Below are 16,416 nucleotides of genomic sequence, written 5' to 3'. Positions count from 1 at the left end.
AACACCAAAAACAAAGATAATCTTGTCATTTTAACCACAAACTCACAACACAAGATGGAATAAGATGTGAGAAAAACAACTAGGAGGGGAAGAGGAAAGGTACTGAATTGGTTTAGTGTAAGGAAATAAGAGGCCATCAGAAAACAGACTATCTTATCCACAAGATTTTGAATACAAACCTCATGGTAACCACTAAACAAAAAAAGCAGAACAGAGACACAAATAATAAATAAGGAGAAAACAAAGAAACACAACATAAAAAAAACTACATAATTTGATTGGTTGACCAAAATACACAGGACGAGAAACAAAGGAAATGCAGGAGAACCGGAATACGAGTGATAAAATGACAGCATTAAGCCCTCATATATCAGTAATCACCCTGAATGTTAATGGATTGAATTCTCTAGTGAAAAGATACAGAGTAGCGGGATGGATTAAAGAACAAGACCCAACAATATGCTGCCTTCAGGAAACACATCTCAACTCTAATGACAAACGCAGGCTCAGAGTGAAGGGATGGAAGACGATACTCCAAGCTAATGGCAAACAAAAGAAAGCAGGTGTTGCAATACTTATATCAGACAAAGTAGACTTCAAGATAAGACATGTAAAGAGAGACAAAGAGGGGCAGTATATAATGATCAAAGGGACATTCCATCAAGAAGAAATAACGCTTAAAATATTTATGCACCCAACACAGGAGCACCAAAGTACATAAAGCAAGTATTAACAAACCTAAAAGAAGATATTAACAATAACAAAAAAATAGTAGGAGACCTCAACACTCACATAAATGGATAGATCATCTAGACAGAAAATCAACAAGGAAACAGTGGAATTAAATGAAAAGCTACCCAGTTGGACTTAATACACATATAAGGAACACTCCATCCAAAAATAGCAGAATACACATTTGTCTCAAGTGCGCACAGAACACTCTCAAGGATAGACAATATGTTAGGAAATAAGGCAAACCTCAATAAATTTATGAAGATTGAAATAATAAAAAGCATCTTTTCTGATCGCAATGCTATAAAGTTAGAAATTAATTACAAGAAAAAAGCTGAGAAAGGGACAAAGATATGGAGACTAAACAACATGCTATTGAAGAAGCAATGGATCATTAAAGAAATTAAAGGATAAATAAAAAAATATCTGGAGACAAATGAAAATGATAACATACCATACTAACTCATATGGGACGCAGCAAAAGCCACATTAAGAGGGAAATTCATCACAATACAGGCTCACCTTAACAAATAAGACATCCCAAATAAGCAGTCTCAAACTACACCTAACTGAATTAGAAAAAGAAGAACAAACAAAGCCCAAAGTCAGCAGAAGGAGAACAATAATAAAAATCAGAGCAGAAATAAATGCTATTGAAACAAAAAAGGCAGTAGAAAGGATCAATGAAACAAAGAGCTCATTCTTTGAGAAGATAAATAAAATTGACAGAGCTCTAGCCAGACTTACAAAGAAAAAAAGAAAGAAAGCTCAGATAAATAAAATTAGAAATGAAAGAGGAGAAATAACAACAGATACCACAGAATTACAATGGATTATAAGAAAAACTATACGCCAACAAAATGGACAATCTAGAGGAAATGGATAAATTCTTAGACTCTTACAAACTCCCAAAGCTGAATCAATAAAAGACAGATAATCTGAATAGACCAATCACAAGGAAAGAGATTGAAACAGTAATCAAAAGTATCCCAAAGAATAAAAGCTCAGGACCAGATGGCTTCCCTGGGAAATTCTACCAAACTTTCAGAGAGGACTTAATATCTATCCTTCTGAAGCTATTCCAAAAAACTAGGGAAGATGGAACACTTCCTAACACATTCTACGAGGCCAACATCACTCTGATACCAAAGCCTGACAAGGACAATAAAAAAAGGAAAACTGTAGGCCAACATTGCTGATGAACATAGATGCAAAAGTCCTCAATAAAATGTTGGCAACCCAAACACAGCAGTAGATCAAAAAGATCTATTAACAAACCTAAAAGAAGATACATCATGATCAAGTGGGATTTATACCAGGGACACAGGGATGTGTCAGCATCCACAAATCAATCAATGTGATACACCACAATAACAAAATGAGGAATAAAAACCACATGATCATCTCAATAGGTGCAGAGAAAGCATTTGACAAGATCCAACAGTCATTTATGATAAAAGCTCTTAAGAAAACAGAGATAGAAGGAAATTACCTCAACATAATAAAGGCCATATATGACAAGCCCACAGCCAACATCATACTCAATGGGGAAAAGCTGATCACCATCCCTCTGAGAAGAGGAACCAGACAAAGATGCCCACTATCACCACTCTTATTCAACATACTACTGGAGGTTTTGGCCAGGGAAATTAGGCAAGAGAAAGGAATAAAAAGAATCCAAATAGGGAGCAAAGAAGTGAAACTTTGTTTGCAGACGACATGATCTTATATATAGAAAACCCTAAAGAATCCATAAGAAAATTCTTAGAAATAATTAACAACTACAGTAAAGTTGCGGGGTACAAAATCAACTTACAAATATCAGTTGCATTTCTGTACTCTAATAATGAACTTACAGAAAAAGAACTCAAGAATACAATTCCATTTACAATTGCAACAAAAAGAATAAAGTACGTAGGAATAAATTTAACTCAGGAGGTGAAGGACTTATACAATGAAAACTACAAGACATTATTGAAAGAAATAGATAATGACATAAAGAGACTGAAAGAGATTCCATGCACATGGATTGGAACAATAAACATAGTTAAAACGTCCATACTATCTAAAGCAATCTACAGATTCAACGCAATCCCAATCAGAATCTCAGTGAAATTCTTCATGGAAATACAGCAAAGAACCCTAAAATTCATAGGGGGCAGCCAAAGACCCTGAATTGCTAAAGCAATCCTGAGAAAAAAGAACAAAGCTGGAGGCCTCACAATCCCTGACTTCAAAAGGTACTGCAAAGCCATAGTGATCGAAACAGCATGGTACTGGTACAAAAACAGACACACAGATCAATGGAACAGAATTGAGAGCCCAGAAATAAAACTGGACATATATGGCAGCTAATATTTGAAAAAGGTGCCAAGAACATACAATGGAGCAAAGATAGTCTCTTCAATAAATGGTATTGGGGAAACTGGACAGCCACATGTAAAAGAATGAAAGTAGACCATTATCTCACTCCATACACAAAAATAAACTCAAAATGGATCAAAGACTTGAAGATAAGTCCTGAAACCCTAAAACTCCTGGAAGATAATATAGGTAGTACACTCTTTGATGTTGAACTTAAAAGGATCTTTTCGAATACCATATCTTCTCAGACAAGGGAAACAAAAGAAAAAATAAAAAAGTGGGGGTTCATCAGACTAAAGAGCTTCTGCAAGGCAAAAGAAACTAGGCTCAAAACCAAAAGACAACCCACCAATTGTGAGAAAATATTTGCAAATCATATATCTGATAAAGGGTTAATCTCCATAATGTATAAGGAACTCACACAACTGAACAACAAAAAAAACAAAGAGCGTGACCAAAATATGGGCAGAGGATATGAACAGACATTTTTCCAAAGAAGATATACAGATGGCCAATAAACACATGAAAAGACATTCAATATCACTAATCATCAGGGAAATGCAAATCCAAACTCCATTAAGATACCACCTTATGCCTGTTAAAATGGCTGTAATCACTAAGGTTAAAAATAACAAATGTTGGAGAGGGTGTGGAGAAAAGGGAACCCTCATACACTGCTGGTGGGAATGAAGCTGGTGCAGCCACTATGGAAAACAGTATGGAGATTCCTCAAAAAACTGAAAATAGAACTGCCATGTGACCCAGCTATCCCACTACTGGGTATCTACCCAAACAACTTGAAATCCACAATCTAAAGTAACATATGCACCCCTATGTTCATTGCAGCACTAGTCACCATAGCCAAGACATGGAACCAATCCAAGTGCCCATTGACTCATGATTGGATAAAGATGATGTGGTATATATACACGATGGAATACTACTCAACCATAAAAACAGACAAAATCATCTCATTTGCAACAACATGGATGAAGCAGGAGGGAATTGTGCTAAGCGAAATAAGCCAGAGGGAGAAAGACAAACACCAGATGATTTCATTCATATGTGGAATATAAACAAACACATGGACAAAGAAAACAGTTTAGTGGTTACCAGGGGAAAGGGGGTGAGGGGTGGGCACAGCCGGTGAAGGGGAATGCCTATGTGGTGACAGACAAGAAATAATGTACAGGGTCTAGCCCGGTGACGCAGTGGTTAAGTTCACACGTTCCGCTTCTCGGCGGCCGGGGCTTTGCTGGTTCGGATCTGGGGTGCAGACATGGCACCGCTTGGCAAAAGCCATGCTTTGGTAGGCATCCCACGTATAAAGTAGAGGAAGATGGGCACGGATGTTAGCTCAGGGCCAGTCTTCCTCAGCAAAAAGAGGATTGGCAGTAGTTAGCTCAGGGCTAGTCTTCCTCAAAAAAAAAAAAAAAAAAAAAGAAAAGAAAGAATGTACAACTGAAATTTCACAATGATGTAAACTATTATGAACTCAAATAAAAAAAAGAAAAGACAAACCAGATTGGGAGAACTGATCATTCCATGATGATAGATAACTCATGACATGATTGATAGTTTTGATTGATAATGGGCTCTTACAAATCAATGAAGAAACTGCTAACACCTTCCAATGGACAAAGGACAATATAATCTAAAAATATCAAATACAAATAGCCTATAAACCTATAAACAAAAGTTCAATCTTTGTAGTAATTGAAGAAGTACAAATAAAAACAATAAAAAGGTATGAACTCAACTTTCAAAAAAAAAGTATAAATGCAAATTAGTAATAAGCACCTTTGCCAGTATCTAAGAGTCAAATGATGCCAAATTCCCCCTTAGATAGCAAAAAGGGAACCAATCTTCTGGACTCCTGGCAAACATCTGTTTTGTACAAAGTCCAGAGGAGGTAGGTGTGAGACATGCTCACTTTCTGATGATATTTTAACATAACATTCATTCAACCTGAACTGAACCTGAACATTGAAACCCACTGCGATGGTACACTTTGTGATAGACTGCAAGAGCTTCCTCCTTTTAGATCTACAAGGAAACTAGTTTGTGCATAAATTCAACTATAGCTCTTAAAAACAATGCTGAAATCACAGGAATAGGGGCAGGGTGAAGGCATGGCTAATCACTTAGGCTCAATTTGGAAATTCTTTAGCAATTTCACCCTGATATCTGAAGGTAGGTCATTGTCTTGGGTGTCACATTTCTTTCACATCCTTGTTTACATCCTGCAGTCAAATTAGAACTTTTAAAAATAGATAATATCATAAGGATGTAAACCAATAAAATAATAGGAACCCATAATTCCACCCATCAGAAGCAATCATTTTTAGCCTATTTTCTTGCAATTTTATTCATATGTATTTTACATTGTTGAGATCACATTGTATGAATAAATACATATCCCATATACATTTTATTTGAATTTTATTATTTATGATATCCCTACGATTAAGAAATCCTTGTACCCATTATTTTATAAATATTACATTTCATTACAAGGGTATATTGTGATATACTTAAATCTTCCACTATTGAACATAGAAGCTATTTCAATTTTCCGCAATTATAAATAATACTTCAGGGAATGTTTTCATACTTTTTTCAATTATCTTCTTGAGGTGAGAGCTTGAGACTATGAAAAGCTTTAATGCTCACAGAAAATATTTTCAAATTGAATTTCAGAATATTTTATGAAGTTTGACTACCACCATAAGTAAAGGTGATTATTTACTATATCTGTACTAGGTTTGAAGTTTACTACTTGAAAATTTTTTGCTAACTTCATAGGTTAAAATTTATTCATTCTTTTAATTCTGCCTGATTTTGTGTATCATGAATATGTACAGACCAAACAAGAAGAAATCAGATGGAGCAAATGGCAAGTACTCTCCCATTATCAGCCTGTCATAAGTCCCAGGTAAGTATTTCAAAAAAGCTCCTTTTAGAAGAAGACATAGCATCAATAGGAAAAAATTCTTCAGAAGTCAAGAAGTTGGCCTCTTCCATACTATCAGGTTGGAGACATTTCTCCATATTTTTGAATTGAGCTTTTAATGTTAATTCATATTCATTATCCAGAGGCTCATTTACTTGGTGTCCTGTTACTCTGAGCCTCTTTAAACCTTCTTAGTACCTGATGAAGCGTATAGAGCTCCAAATAAATGTAAATGTTCATATCTTTGCACATAGTAGGAAAACTATTGAATTTAACTTTAAGAAATGATGGAGGAAAGTGATACATTCTGCATATAACACAAGAACACAGTATAGGGAAACTGATGTGTATTCAATCTTTGCTTGCCTATAGGAAGTACTGAAAAAATCTTTGAACTGAGCTGGGCTCTCATTACCATTTATCCTTTGGTACTGAGGACAGAGCTAAGAAAACATCCTAGTTGACTTGCACATGAGGAATAATTCTTGCTAACCATTGTACAGAGAAGAAGAACATATTTGTATACGCAACGATGCTACACACTTACGTTTCCTGCCTTCCACTAAAACAACAGGAGTTCTATCTATCCATATGAAATAGGAAATGAGATTGATCTTGGGAATTATGCTATAAGTTAACATTTGAAAACTACTGTTTTTCCCTCTCTGTAGGCGAGTCCACCTAGAAATGATATAAAACGTCCAGGGAACCAGAAAGTTTACCACATTAGACAAGAAAATTATAAGAAAAAAAAACTGTTCAAAAAACCTAACCTTTGGAAGAAAAAACATTTCTTCTGTAGAAAGAGTTAAATTTATTGCTCTGAGGTTTTGGAAAAACCAGACTCATTTTAATATACACTGAGATAGAATGAAATAAAATTTGAAAGTACCTGAAAGGCATCCTGATATTCAGCCTCTCTGCATACTTGCACAGCGTGTCCCATGGAATGTGAATTTTAATAAACATGATATCAGGGTTTGCAACAGCTGGCTGCAAAGGATAGCAGGACAGGCACCATTATTCAGAACAAGAGCTGAGGATAGCATGCCACAATTTGATCTGAGAGGAGAGAACGCTGTCCCCTTGCCTACCCATGAATCATTGTCACTCCTTTAAAAGGAATATGGATAACAAATTCTTAATACAGAAAACCGTAATAAAAATGCAATAATGCCATTGTATTAAGAAATAATCACCTATGTGAGTTAGTGCATTTTCTTATACTGACCATTATCAACATGAGAATCCTCAATCAGAACAATCATGAGCCAGTTAGGAATCCGGAGTTATTCTTGGTGAACATTTCATCATGATCCTCTCATTCCTACTCAGAAGGGGTAGAAAACACTGACACTCGCCACCAGCCCTTCATTATTTCATTCACTTATTCTTCTACCACAATTTATTTAAAAATTACTACTTTCTGGGTGCTATGAAAATTCTGGGGAAAAATGGAGTATAAGGCATACAAGTCCATGACCTTACAGAGCTGTTAAACTTGCACACTTACTCTAAGCTTTCCATCCACTTATACTTGTATCAGGAGATCATAAGAAATTACACATCTTTGATAGACGAGTGGTGTTTTAGCACAGTCAAGTGTGCATCAGAATTATCTGAGGAGCTTTTTACAAAATTTTCTATCATGTTCTAATTTTGAAGAATTCCCAGAATTGGATTCTATTGTTGCAAATATTTTGCTTATATCACTAAGAGAATCAGATGTCTTTCTGAACCAGATGATCATCAAGCTTCTTAGATTTTGTCCAGTAGTCTAACATAAGTAACCATTTAAATAACTGACTATTTTGGCATTATGTATCATTCATGGTCATATTCTACTTTTTTACAAAAAGCCTATACAGTTATTTTCTGAAGATCCTACACTGTCTGAGGCCCGGAGAGCAAGGATCAAGTTTGTGACCATTCTAGCAATGAATTCCACAGAGCTGATCGTTCATGTGATTACAGGAGCTGAACATTTGTAAAAAAGAACTGCGGTTTGCTTCCATTTAGACACATATGCCAGGTTAGATACAGCTGGACTACATTTGGTTAACATTGTTCATTTAAATTTCAACTAGAAAGAACTTGTCAAGAAACGTGTCAAGCTCAAAAGCTTAAAAGTATGGAAGAAATTTATCAGTTTAATTTAAAATCATATATGTTTTATAATTAAATGGCACAATTTTTACATTCATAAATTCATATTTTGCAAATCATTATGGAAAAAATAGCAAACTATGTTTTTACATCAGTACAATTTCCAAAGGGCTTTCCTACTTTGAATATATTTATTTTACGTTAAAGGTAAAGAATGATGGAAATAAAAATTGACAGTGACAGAACACATAGTATATTTTAAATATCTACAGGCCTTTGAATTCAGACCAAGGTTACACACATTTGCTATGCTTGAGGAAATAAGGTGTACAATTTTTTTAAAATGAGCACTAATTCATTCAAACAATTATTTGCTAAAAAATATATTTTTTAACTCAGCTGGAAATCTGTCACTGCTGAAGGAAAAGGGGAACAATTATGATGTTGATACCTCCAAGCTCTTTTTAGTGACTGTCCCAGACTTGGTTGAAAGCTTTCAGTGCAGGAGAGGTAAAGACAAGAAAACCTTTTTAAAACATAAAGCGGCATAGGCATTCACCTATTGAAATGACTGCAGCATCTGAGGCAAGAGAAAGAAGCATTTCATGTTTTACTATAGACACACATTGCTTAAGGATGGGGATAAGTTCTGAGAAATGCATCATTAGGTGATTTTGTCCTTGTGCGAACATCATAGAGTGTACTTACACAAACCTAGATGGTATAGCCCACACACACCTAATGGTGCTAATCTTATAGGACTACTGTTGTATACGCGGGCCGTCATGGACCAAAACATTGTTATGCAGTGCATGCCTAGCTTTTCCTGCTTTATTCATGCAAAAGTTCTTATATTCAATATGATAACAAAGATCCTTCTTTTGAAATTGTGGTGTTGGCTACTAGTGCTACACCAACTTGCCTTTCACTGCCTTGGCACAATTTAAATTTCATCAATCCTGACTGCCTACTTAGAAGAAATCACATGGCATGGTAGAAAAAACATGGTGCTTGGAGTCACAAAAACTTAAGTACAAATTGGATCTCTACCATTTACTAGCTCTACGACCATGGGAAAATTACCCAACCTCGCTGATACTCTGTTTTCTCTCCTGAAAAATGGAGAGAATGATCTTAACTCACAAAGTTGTTGTGAGTGTTATGAGAGACTGGACATATGAAGAGCCCAAGGATAACAGGTTATCCAGAACTGGGCATTCTCAGTTGAGAGCATTCCTCTCCAATCAGACCATAGCCAAAATAATGGATAATTTCAAATGTTCACTAGAATCTTTGTATTTTCTTTTTCTCAGTAAACGGCTAACTGATTCATCTTTAGTGGAGCCTGTCCCTTGATATTGTAAGCCTTCGATAATAGGACTTTGAGTTTTACAAGTATAAAACCAGTAACAATCTACGATTTCTGGGAAACTCTGAAGTAGAGTGACTTGAATCAAATGATTGAAGAGTTAAATATTTTTTCTGGTAATATAAACTGGGTATAAATTATAATCAAACTTTATGTGTATATACTATAGTTTCCTTGGAAGATTTATCTCTTCCCTCTGTATATATTTAAAGCGTCCTAAGCCTGAATGTTATTGTTTGTTCTTGGGGAGATGTGGGTTCTTTTGCAGCAGTTATTCAAAGAGAGAAAAAGAATGAGACCTTCCAGATTTCAGAAAACATATCTAATGCTCACTTTCCCCAGAATCTGGAAGAGAGACTTCTCTGAAAATAAATGAGTCTAGACTCAGACAAAATCAGTCTATACGAGACTCATGCATTCTATGTGTAAGATAATTTAAGGCTGAATAACCAAGCCCGTGAGAAATCAACTGATGAATGATGATTGCATTTCCTCCCAGGGTTCCAAGTGAGCTTGAAAATGGAGATCTCTATTGAAGATCAGGCAAATTCTGAGACAAAAACTAGTTTCTCAGGAGCTGGGCCTTATTCTGGTAGGAATGGAGCTCTTTCTCCCTCAGAGTGTCACAGTTCCTGAAGCCTAGGCACGTTGGTCCAGAGTACAGAAGCAGCATGAAGAAGGAGTGACTAATACATGTATGCCTGTTAGGAGACATCTGGAAAGGTTTAACCTCCACAGCAGGAGAACTTGGGTTTCATACTACCAGATAGTTTCTCATTTGTTTTACCTTAGAGTATATACAGCCAGAATCTGATCACTCCCCACCTCCTCCACAGCTCCCACCCTGGCCGAAGCCACCATCATCTCTGGCTGGATTCCTACAGTGCTTTCTAATGGAACCTTTGCTCATATTGTTGCTCCAATAGTCTATCCATTGCATAGCAGCCAGAGTGATCCTTTCAAATGTAGCTCAGATCATATCATTTCTCAGAACCCCATTTCATTCAGAGTGGAAGCCAAAGTTTTTTCAATGACCTACTCAGCCTTTTATAATCTCACTCTCACATCTCCCTAACCTCTTCTTCCCCCACTCTCCCTCTCACTCACTCCGCTTCTATCATTTGTTCACTTGCTACTACTTGCCTGTCCTTGCCCCATCCTTCTTAACGTTGCTGTATTCTTTTTCCTGTAGAAATATATAGGAAATGATCTTATGTCCTTATTATCTTCTAAGGAATGGGTCTATTTATTATGTAAGTACCATGACGGAAGGGAGCTTTGTTTTTTCATTTGCTCATTTATGTATACCAAGCACCTAGTTCTACGCCAGGCACACAGTAGTCACTTACGAAGCATGTGTTGAATGGATGAATGAATGAATGAGTTAACATTCTGAGTACACATTCTACGTACTCTGTGCCTAAGCAAGAGATGATGGAGACAACAAAGCAAATAAGCCAGAATTATTCTCAAAGAGGTGCTATGTCAGGATTCCAATAAGCATCATGAATAGCTGGCTTACCACTGATTATTAATTCATTCCTGTCAAACTCTAAGATGTGAAATAATCTAAGACACTTAAATAAAAGGGATGCTTTAGAAGGATGTTTCTGCATTAACTCTACCATAAAGGAGAGAAAAGTCAAGCTAAGTGCACATACACCTAAGACATTTCTAATTTTATGTCGTCTTCTTTTATAACTTCCTCAACTTAATTTTTTTTTTGTTATACCTCTACTTAAATCAAAACAAAACAAAAATAGTTTCATTTTCTTGTAGCTACTGAGCAGGGAGTTGGTGAATGGATGGTGCTGTCAGGAAGAAAGATGACCTTCTCCCTTGGAATCAAAAGCTCCCAAGCGGGCACTACTCTGCTTAGCTTCTGATGAAGGCGGGCTTTTCTGAGGGAATAAAACACCCAGGGCCTTCATACTGCACCTTATTATTTAATAATTCCATAGCAAATTCCAAAGAGGTAGAACATTCACTCTGGAGAGTAGACGAAGTTTAAAAATTGTGGTTTTACAATGTCACTCTGCAAGTCAATGACAAAGAGCTGAAAGAAAATAGGATGTGGTAGCTCATGGTATTAAGTCCAAGATAAAGACAAATTTCTGATATGATCTGGAAATCTACTTGGATAAAAAAGCACCTATTCTAACAGTTACAGGTCATCTACCCACTCAAATATGCATCATTATCTACTGATTAAGTGACCATCTAGACACTGTCTAAATAAACATGCGACTTAATGAGGATGTGAGATCTACTCTGTGCCAGGCTCAATGCTTAGCTTAGGTGAATGTAAATTTACAAAATGGGGACTCGTTCCCTTAGGCATATGCTCATTTTCCAGCTAACAAATCTGATACTTGCTGACATTTTCACCATTTCATTTCCCCAAAACTCCTGTCACAAGCCCTAAATATTTTCAATGTAATATTGATTAAAATTAAATTGCAACCAAAGGCCATAGCCTCCAATAACATAAACTTGGATAGGAAATAAAAGTTTATGATAATGCAAAACACTGATTTGGTAGTTCAGATTGCTGTAAGTATTTATATACCAGTTAGTCATCAATTAACAAAAGACTTAAACTAAAAATATACTTAGGTTCTATCTTGTCATCATAGTTAAGTTTCTTTCTGTTTGTTTAGAATGGCAATAGACTTTTTCATGACACTGATCTTTTCTACTAGTGTGGTTGGCAGAATTCTAAGTTCTCCAAGATCCTCATGCCCTACTGTCCTTGTCCTGTACAGTCCCTGGGATATGCGGATATGATGGAATATTGACTCCCATGATCGCTATGTTATATGGCACATTTGCTGTTAAGAAGGGGAGATTATCCTCCACGGCAGATGAGCCCCTAAAAGAGACTCAAAACAGCAGAGGGACACAAGGAAAATTCTCCATTGTTGGCTTTGAAAATTTTGGGGGCCATGTGGAAAGGAATGAGAATGGCCTCCAGGAGCTGAGAATAGTTCCTGGCTGACAGTCAGCAAGGAACTAGGGACCTCAGTCCCTACAACCACAACGAACTGAATCCTGCCACAACCACATAAGCTTGAAAGAGTATCCTGAGCTCCAGATGTGAATGCAGCCTGGCCACTACACTGATTTAAATCTTGTGAGAAACTGAGCAAAGAGCCCACGTCCAATCCAAATCCCTGATCTACAGAACTGTGTACTAATAAATGGGTTCTGTTTCAAGCTGCTAAATGTGTAGTAATTTTTTTTTTTTTGGCTGGTTAAGATTTGCCCTGAGCTAACGTCTGTTGCCAATCTTCCTCTCTGTCTTCTCTTTTCTTCCCAAAGCCCCAGTGCATGGTTTTATATCCTAAGTCCTTCTAGTTCTTCTATGTGAGCTGCCACCACAGCATGCCGACTGACAGACAGGTGGTGTGGTTCCACAACTGGGAACTGAAGCCAGGCTACCGAAGTGGTGAGAGCACCAAACTTTAACCACTAGGCAATTAGGGCTGGCTCAGTGTGTGGTAATTTTTAAGCAGCAACAGGAAACCAATACAAAAAACGTCAAGAAATCTTGAATTGAAAACTTAAGGCAATATTTTTTAATGATATAATGTTAGAATGCTTATTATGGAAACACATTTTTGTTCACCTAAACTGCATTTGTCATATCAGGCTGATTTTACGCACTAATGTTGGCATAATTAATCTAATCCTAATTAACTCGACCATTAAAAACATCAATGTCCTTACTCTTAGAATTAGGAATATAAGTAAAGATAACCCTTTTGTAAAAATATCTTTGACAAAATAAGTAATTTTAGAAAATTAACTTTTCTACAAAAAAAATACAATCCAGGAATCTTGAATTTCTTTGATATTACACTTGATATTCAGTGTATTGGATCTTCCCCAAAGGCCTTTTATTTTTTTTTTTTAAAGATTTTATTTTTTCCTTTTTCTCCCCAAAGCCCCCCGGTACATAGTTGTATATTCTTCGTTGTGGGTTCTTCTAGTTGTGGCATGTGGGACGCTGCCTCAGCGTGGTTTGATGAGCAGTGCCATGTCCGCGCCCAGGATTCGAACCAATGAAACACTGGGCTGCCTGCAGCAGAGAGCGCGGACTTAACCACTCGGCCACGGGGCCAGCCCCCCAAAGGCCTTTTATTTTATTTTATTTTTTTGTGAGGAAGGTTGGCCCTGAGCTAACAGCTGTTCCCAATCATCCTTTTCTTTTTTCTCCCCAGAGCCCCAGTACATAGTTGTATATCCCAGTTGTAACTCCTGGTTCTTCTATGTGGGACACCACCACAGCATGACTTGAGTGGCATGGAGGTAAGAAGGAAGTAAGTGAAACTTCATGAGACCTCTTTCTTTCTCTGGCTGTTGTTTGCCATCCTCCCATTCACAGATAAGCAAGTTGATGACTTTTGCTGCTGCCTCTAATTTTCTATTGTCTAGTCACTCTTCAGCTCATGCCCATCTAGATTGCAAGTCCATCTCCTCAGAGAAATGATTCTCCTTGCCAAAGGAGAATCTCCTCTCCTTCACCAAAGAGCTCCACATCCTCCAACTAAACGGACCTCTTTCTCTTATCTGATTCTCAGCAGTGTTTTACCCCGTAACCACTCTTCCCTGTGACTCCTCATTCTTCCCCTTACACCTACCTCCAACTCCTTCAAATGTCTATTCTCCTTGCCTACCTTTTATAGGTCACTCCCAGGCTCACTGTTTTCTCATTCTCTCTAGGGATTTCATCCTAATACATGGCTTACATCCCCATCTATACCCTAAAAATGAAAGCATTTACCTTCAGTTCAGACTCCTCATTTGGGTCTACACACAAATTTCAAACATTTCTATTTGTATTTCTCAAATGTACCTCAATCACTAGTTTCTGACCTTCCTTCCCATAATCCTATCCCACTTTCTCCCCAAATGAGCTCTCTTCTGGTCAACAGTGTTTTTATACTGGTGATTTCTTCTGCAGATAACATTCTGCCCTCTTGTCTTCCCATCATGAACTCCTTTTCTATCCCACATGCTAACATAGATACCTAGTCACACTCTCTGTATAACACTATTCTGTTGTAATTTTTGAGTAACCTTCCTCACTATGCCATTTTTCTTGTCTGTTTATGGTTTCTCTCCTCCCATGAGAACATGGCCCATTTTTATCTTCATTCCTATTCATCTCCAGAATATAGCATACAATAGGTGCTTTGTTAATGCTCTTTGAATGAACAAAGAAATTGCTCAAGCCACAAGCCCAAATTGTCCTTGAGATGTTCTTTCCTTTTCCTACCATATCCAAACCACCACCAAATATCTATATTTCAACTATATTTTAAATTATTTATCAAATTTGTTCATTTCTCTCCATCTCTAATGCCACCCGTGACCTCTGTGCCTCCAGTCTTGCTCTTCAAATCTATACTCTTTTCAGCAATCCACAGTATCTTTTTTGAAAACAAATATGGGCATGATACTTCCCTGCTTAAAATTATTCAAAGGCTTCCCATTTTTCTTAAGAAAATCATCCAAAGTCTTAAACCACAAAATGGAATTATCTAACCCTAGCCATTCTTTCCAACCTCATCTAGTACCCTTTATTTCTGGTATTGAAAAATACCAGAGTCCTTCCTCCCACTACCATCCTGATATTTGTTCAGTCTACACTATGGTAGAGTTTGGCATCGCTGGGGTAAAATGTCCCCAGGTGATTCTAATGTGCAGCCAGCATTGTAAAACCACATCTTTTATTAGACCTACATCAACTACTAGTCATTTTTTAAATTTCAATTCAAAGTTTACTTCTTTAATTTCACTTCTTCTGTTTCTTCTAGTCTTCTCTCACCTTCCAGACTAGATTGTTGCCCTTGTTACAAGCCATTCTAGCAACATTTACTTGTTTTTAGGTCACTTATCACAGTTAGAAATTATAAAGGGTATCTTCATAAGAGTGAATTTTAGATCTTATATCATAAGTACAGATTGAAAGTCACCTTTCAATGAGAATAGCTTCATGCTGCAAAGACACTTAAGTATCCTCTTAGTTATTAGTCAAGTGGAAAGAGTGTAACAAGATTTTTTTTTTTTAATTTGCAGCACTTTCCCTGCTTGAGTAGGCAGAGCTCCTTAGAGAGTTTTGGATCAAATTTCATAAGGCTTCTAGGCCCTTTTTGGAGGGAAGATATGCAAATCCCTCAACTGTTTCAAAATGAATAACATCTATTCTGGAGAACTGGGATAGGCTTTACTCTTTCCACTATCAGGACAAGAAGTCATTTGCCTCAAAGCGGAGGTAAATGGGAGGAAAGAGGAAGCAGAGATCATAAGTTGTGCTCAACACAATGGCCACAGTTTGTGGGGATGGTCAATTCTAGTGAAATGTGCAGTTGAGGTTGAATACACCTCCTGGCCAGCTGTCCTGGCACTTTATTGAACTGTGGGAACCAAATCCTAAGCATGTAAATGTGAACTCAAAGAGCTGTAATTGTGGAACCCAGAATTAAAAACCTCTCTTTCCAGGAACAAGAGTACACATAGGGACACTGTCCTGCTGAGAGCCAATCTAGACAAACTGAAAAAACAAAACAAAAACATCTGTTAGCAATGACTGAACAGTGAGAGCTCAAGAATGAATGGACTTCCCTTTAAAAGCAGAACAGGACTCCTTTTGGCTGAACAACATTCAGCATTATTCTTGGGAAAAATCTGCAGGGACAAGGGAGAATGGACATTCCACCAGGAAAACTAGGTGGAGACTGTGAGCCAAGTCATGTCTCTTCCAATTAGACGATGTTCATGATCCATTCCCACACAGACTCTAAGTTTGGTGAAGTCAGGGATGTGGTCTACTTTACTCATTGGATCCCCAACTGTTTGCACAGTACCTGTCAAAATTATTTGCTGA

The 16,416-nt window shown here is 37.1% G+C and overlaps 1 protein-coding gene across 6 annotated transcripts in view; it reads right to left on the bottom strand.

Annotated features, from left to right (window-relative positions):
- Positions 1-16,416, bottom strand: part of ANO3 (anoctamin 3) — a 439,146-nt gene that overhangs the window by 107,989 nt on the left and 314,741 nt on the right. For all 6 annotated transcript variants that reach the window (XR_011495962.1, XM_070491365.1, XM_070491367.1 and 3 more), the window contains one exon: positions 6,942-7,042. Coding sequence is in view for 5 of the 6 variants with exons in the window: in XM_070491365.1 (XP_070347466.1) it covers positions 6,942-7,042 (101 nt within the window). In the remaining variant the exon portion in view is untranslated. The remainder of the gene's footprint in view (positions 1-6,941; positions 7,043-16,416) is intronic.

The sequence above is a fragment of the Equus asinus genome, chromosome 20 (assembly GCF_041296235.1).
Source record: "Equus asinus isolate D_3611 breed Donkey chromosome 20, EquAss-T2T_v2, whole genome shotgun sequence".
Classification (NCBI taxonomy): Eukaryota; Metazoa; Chordata; class Mammalia; order Perissodactyla; family Equidae; genus Equus; species Equus asinus.
Note: the sequence above shows the minus strand (reverse complement) of the source record. Positions and strands in the feature narration are given on the sequence as shown.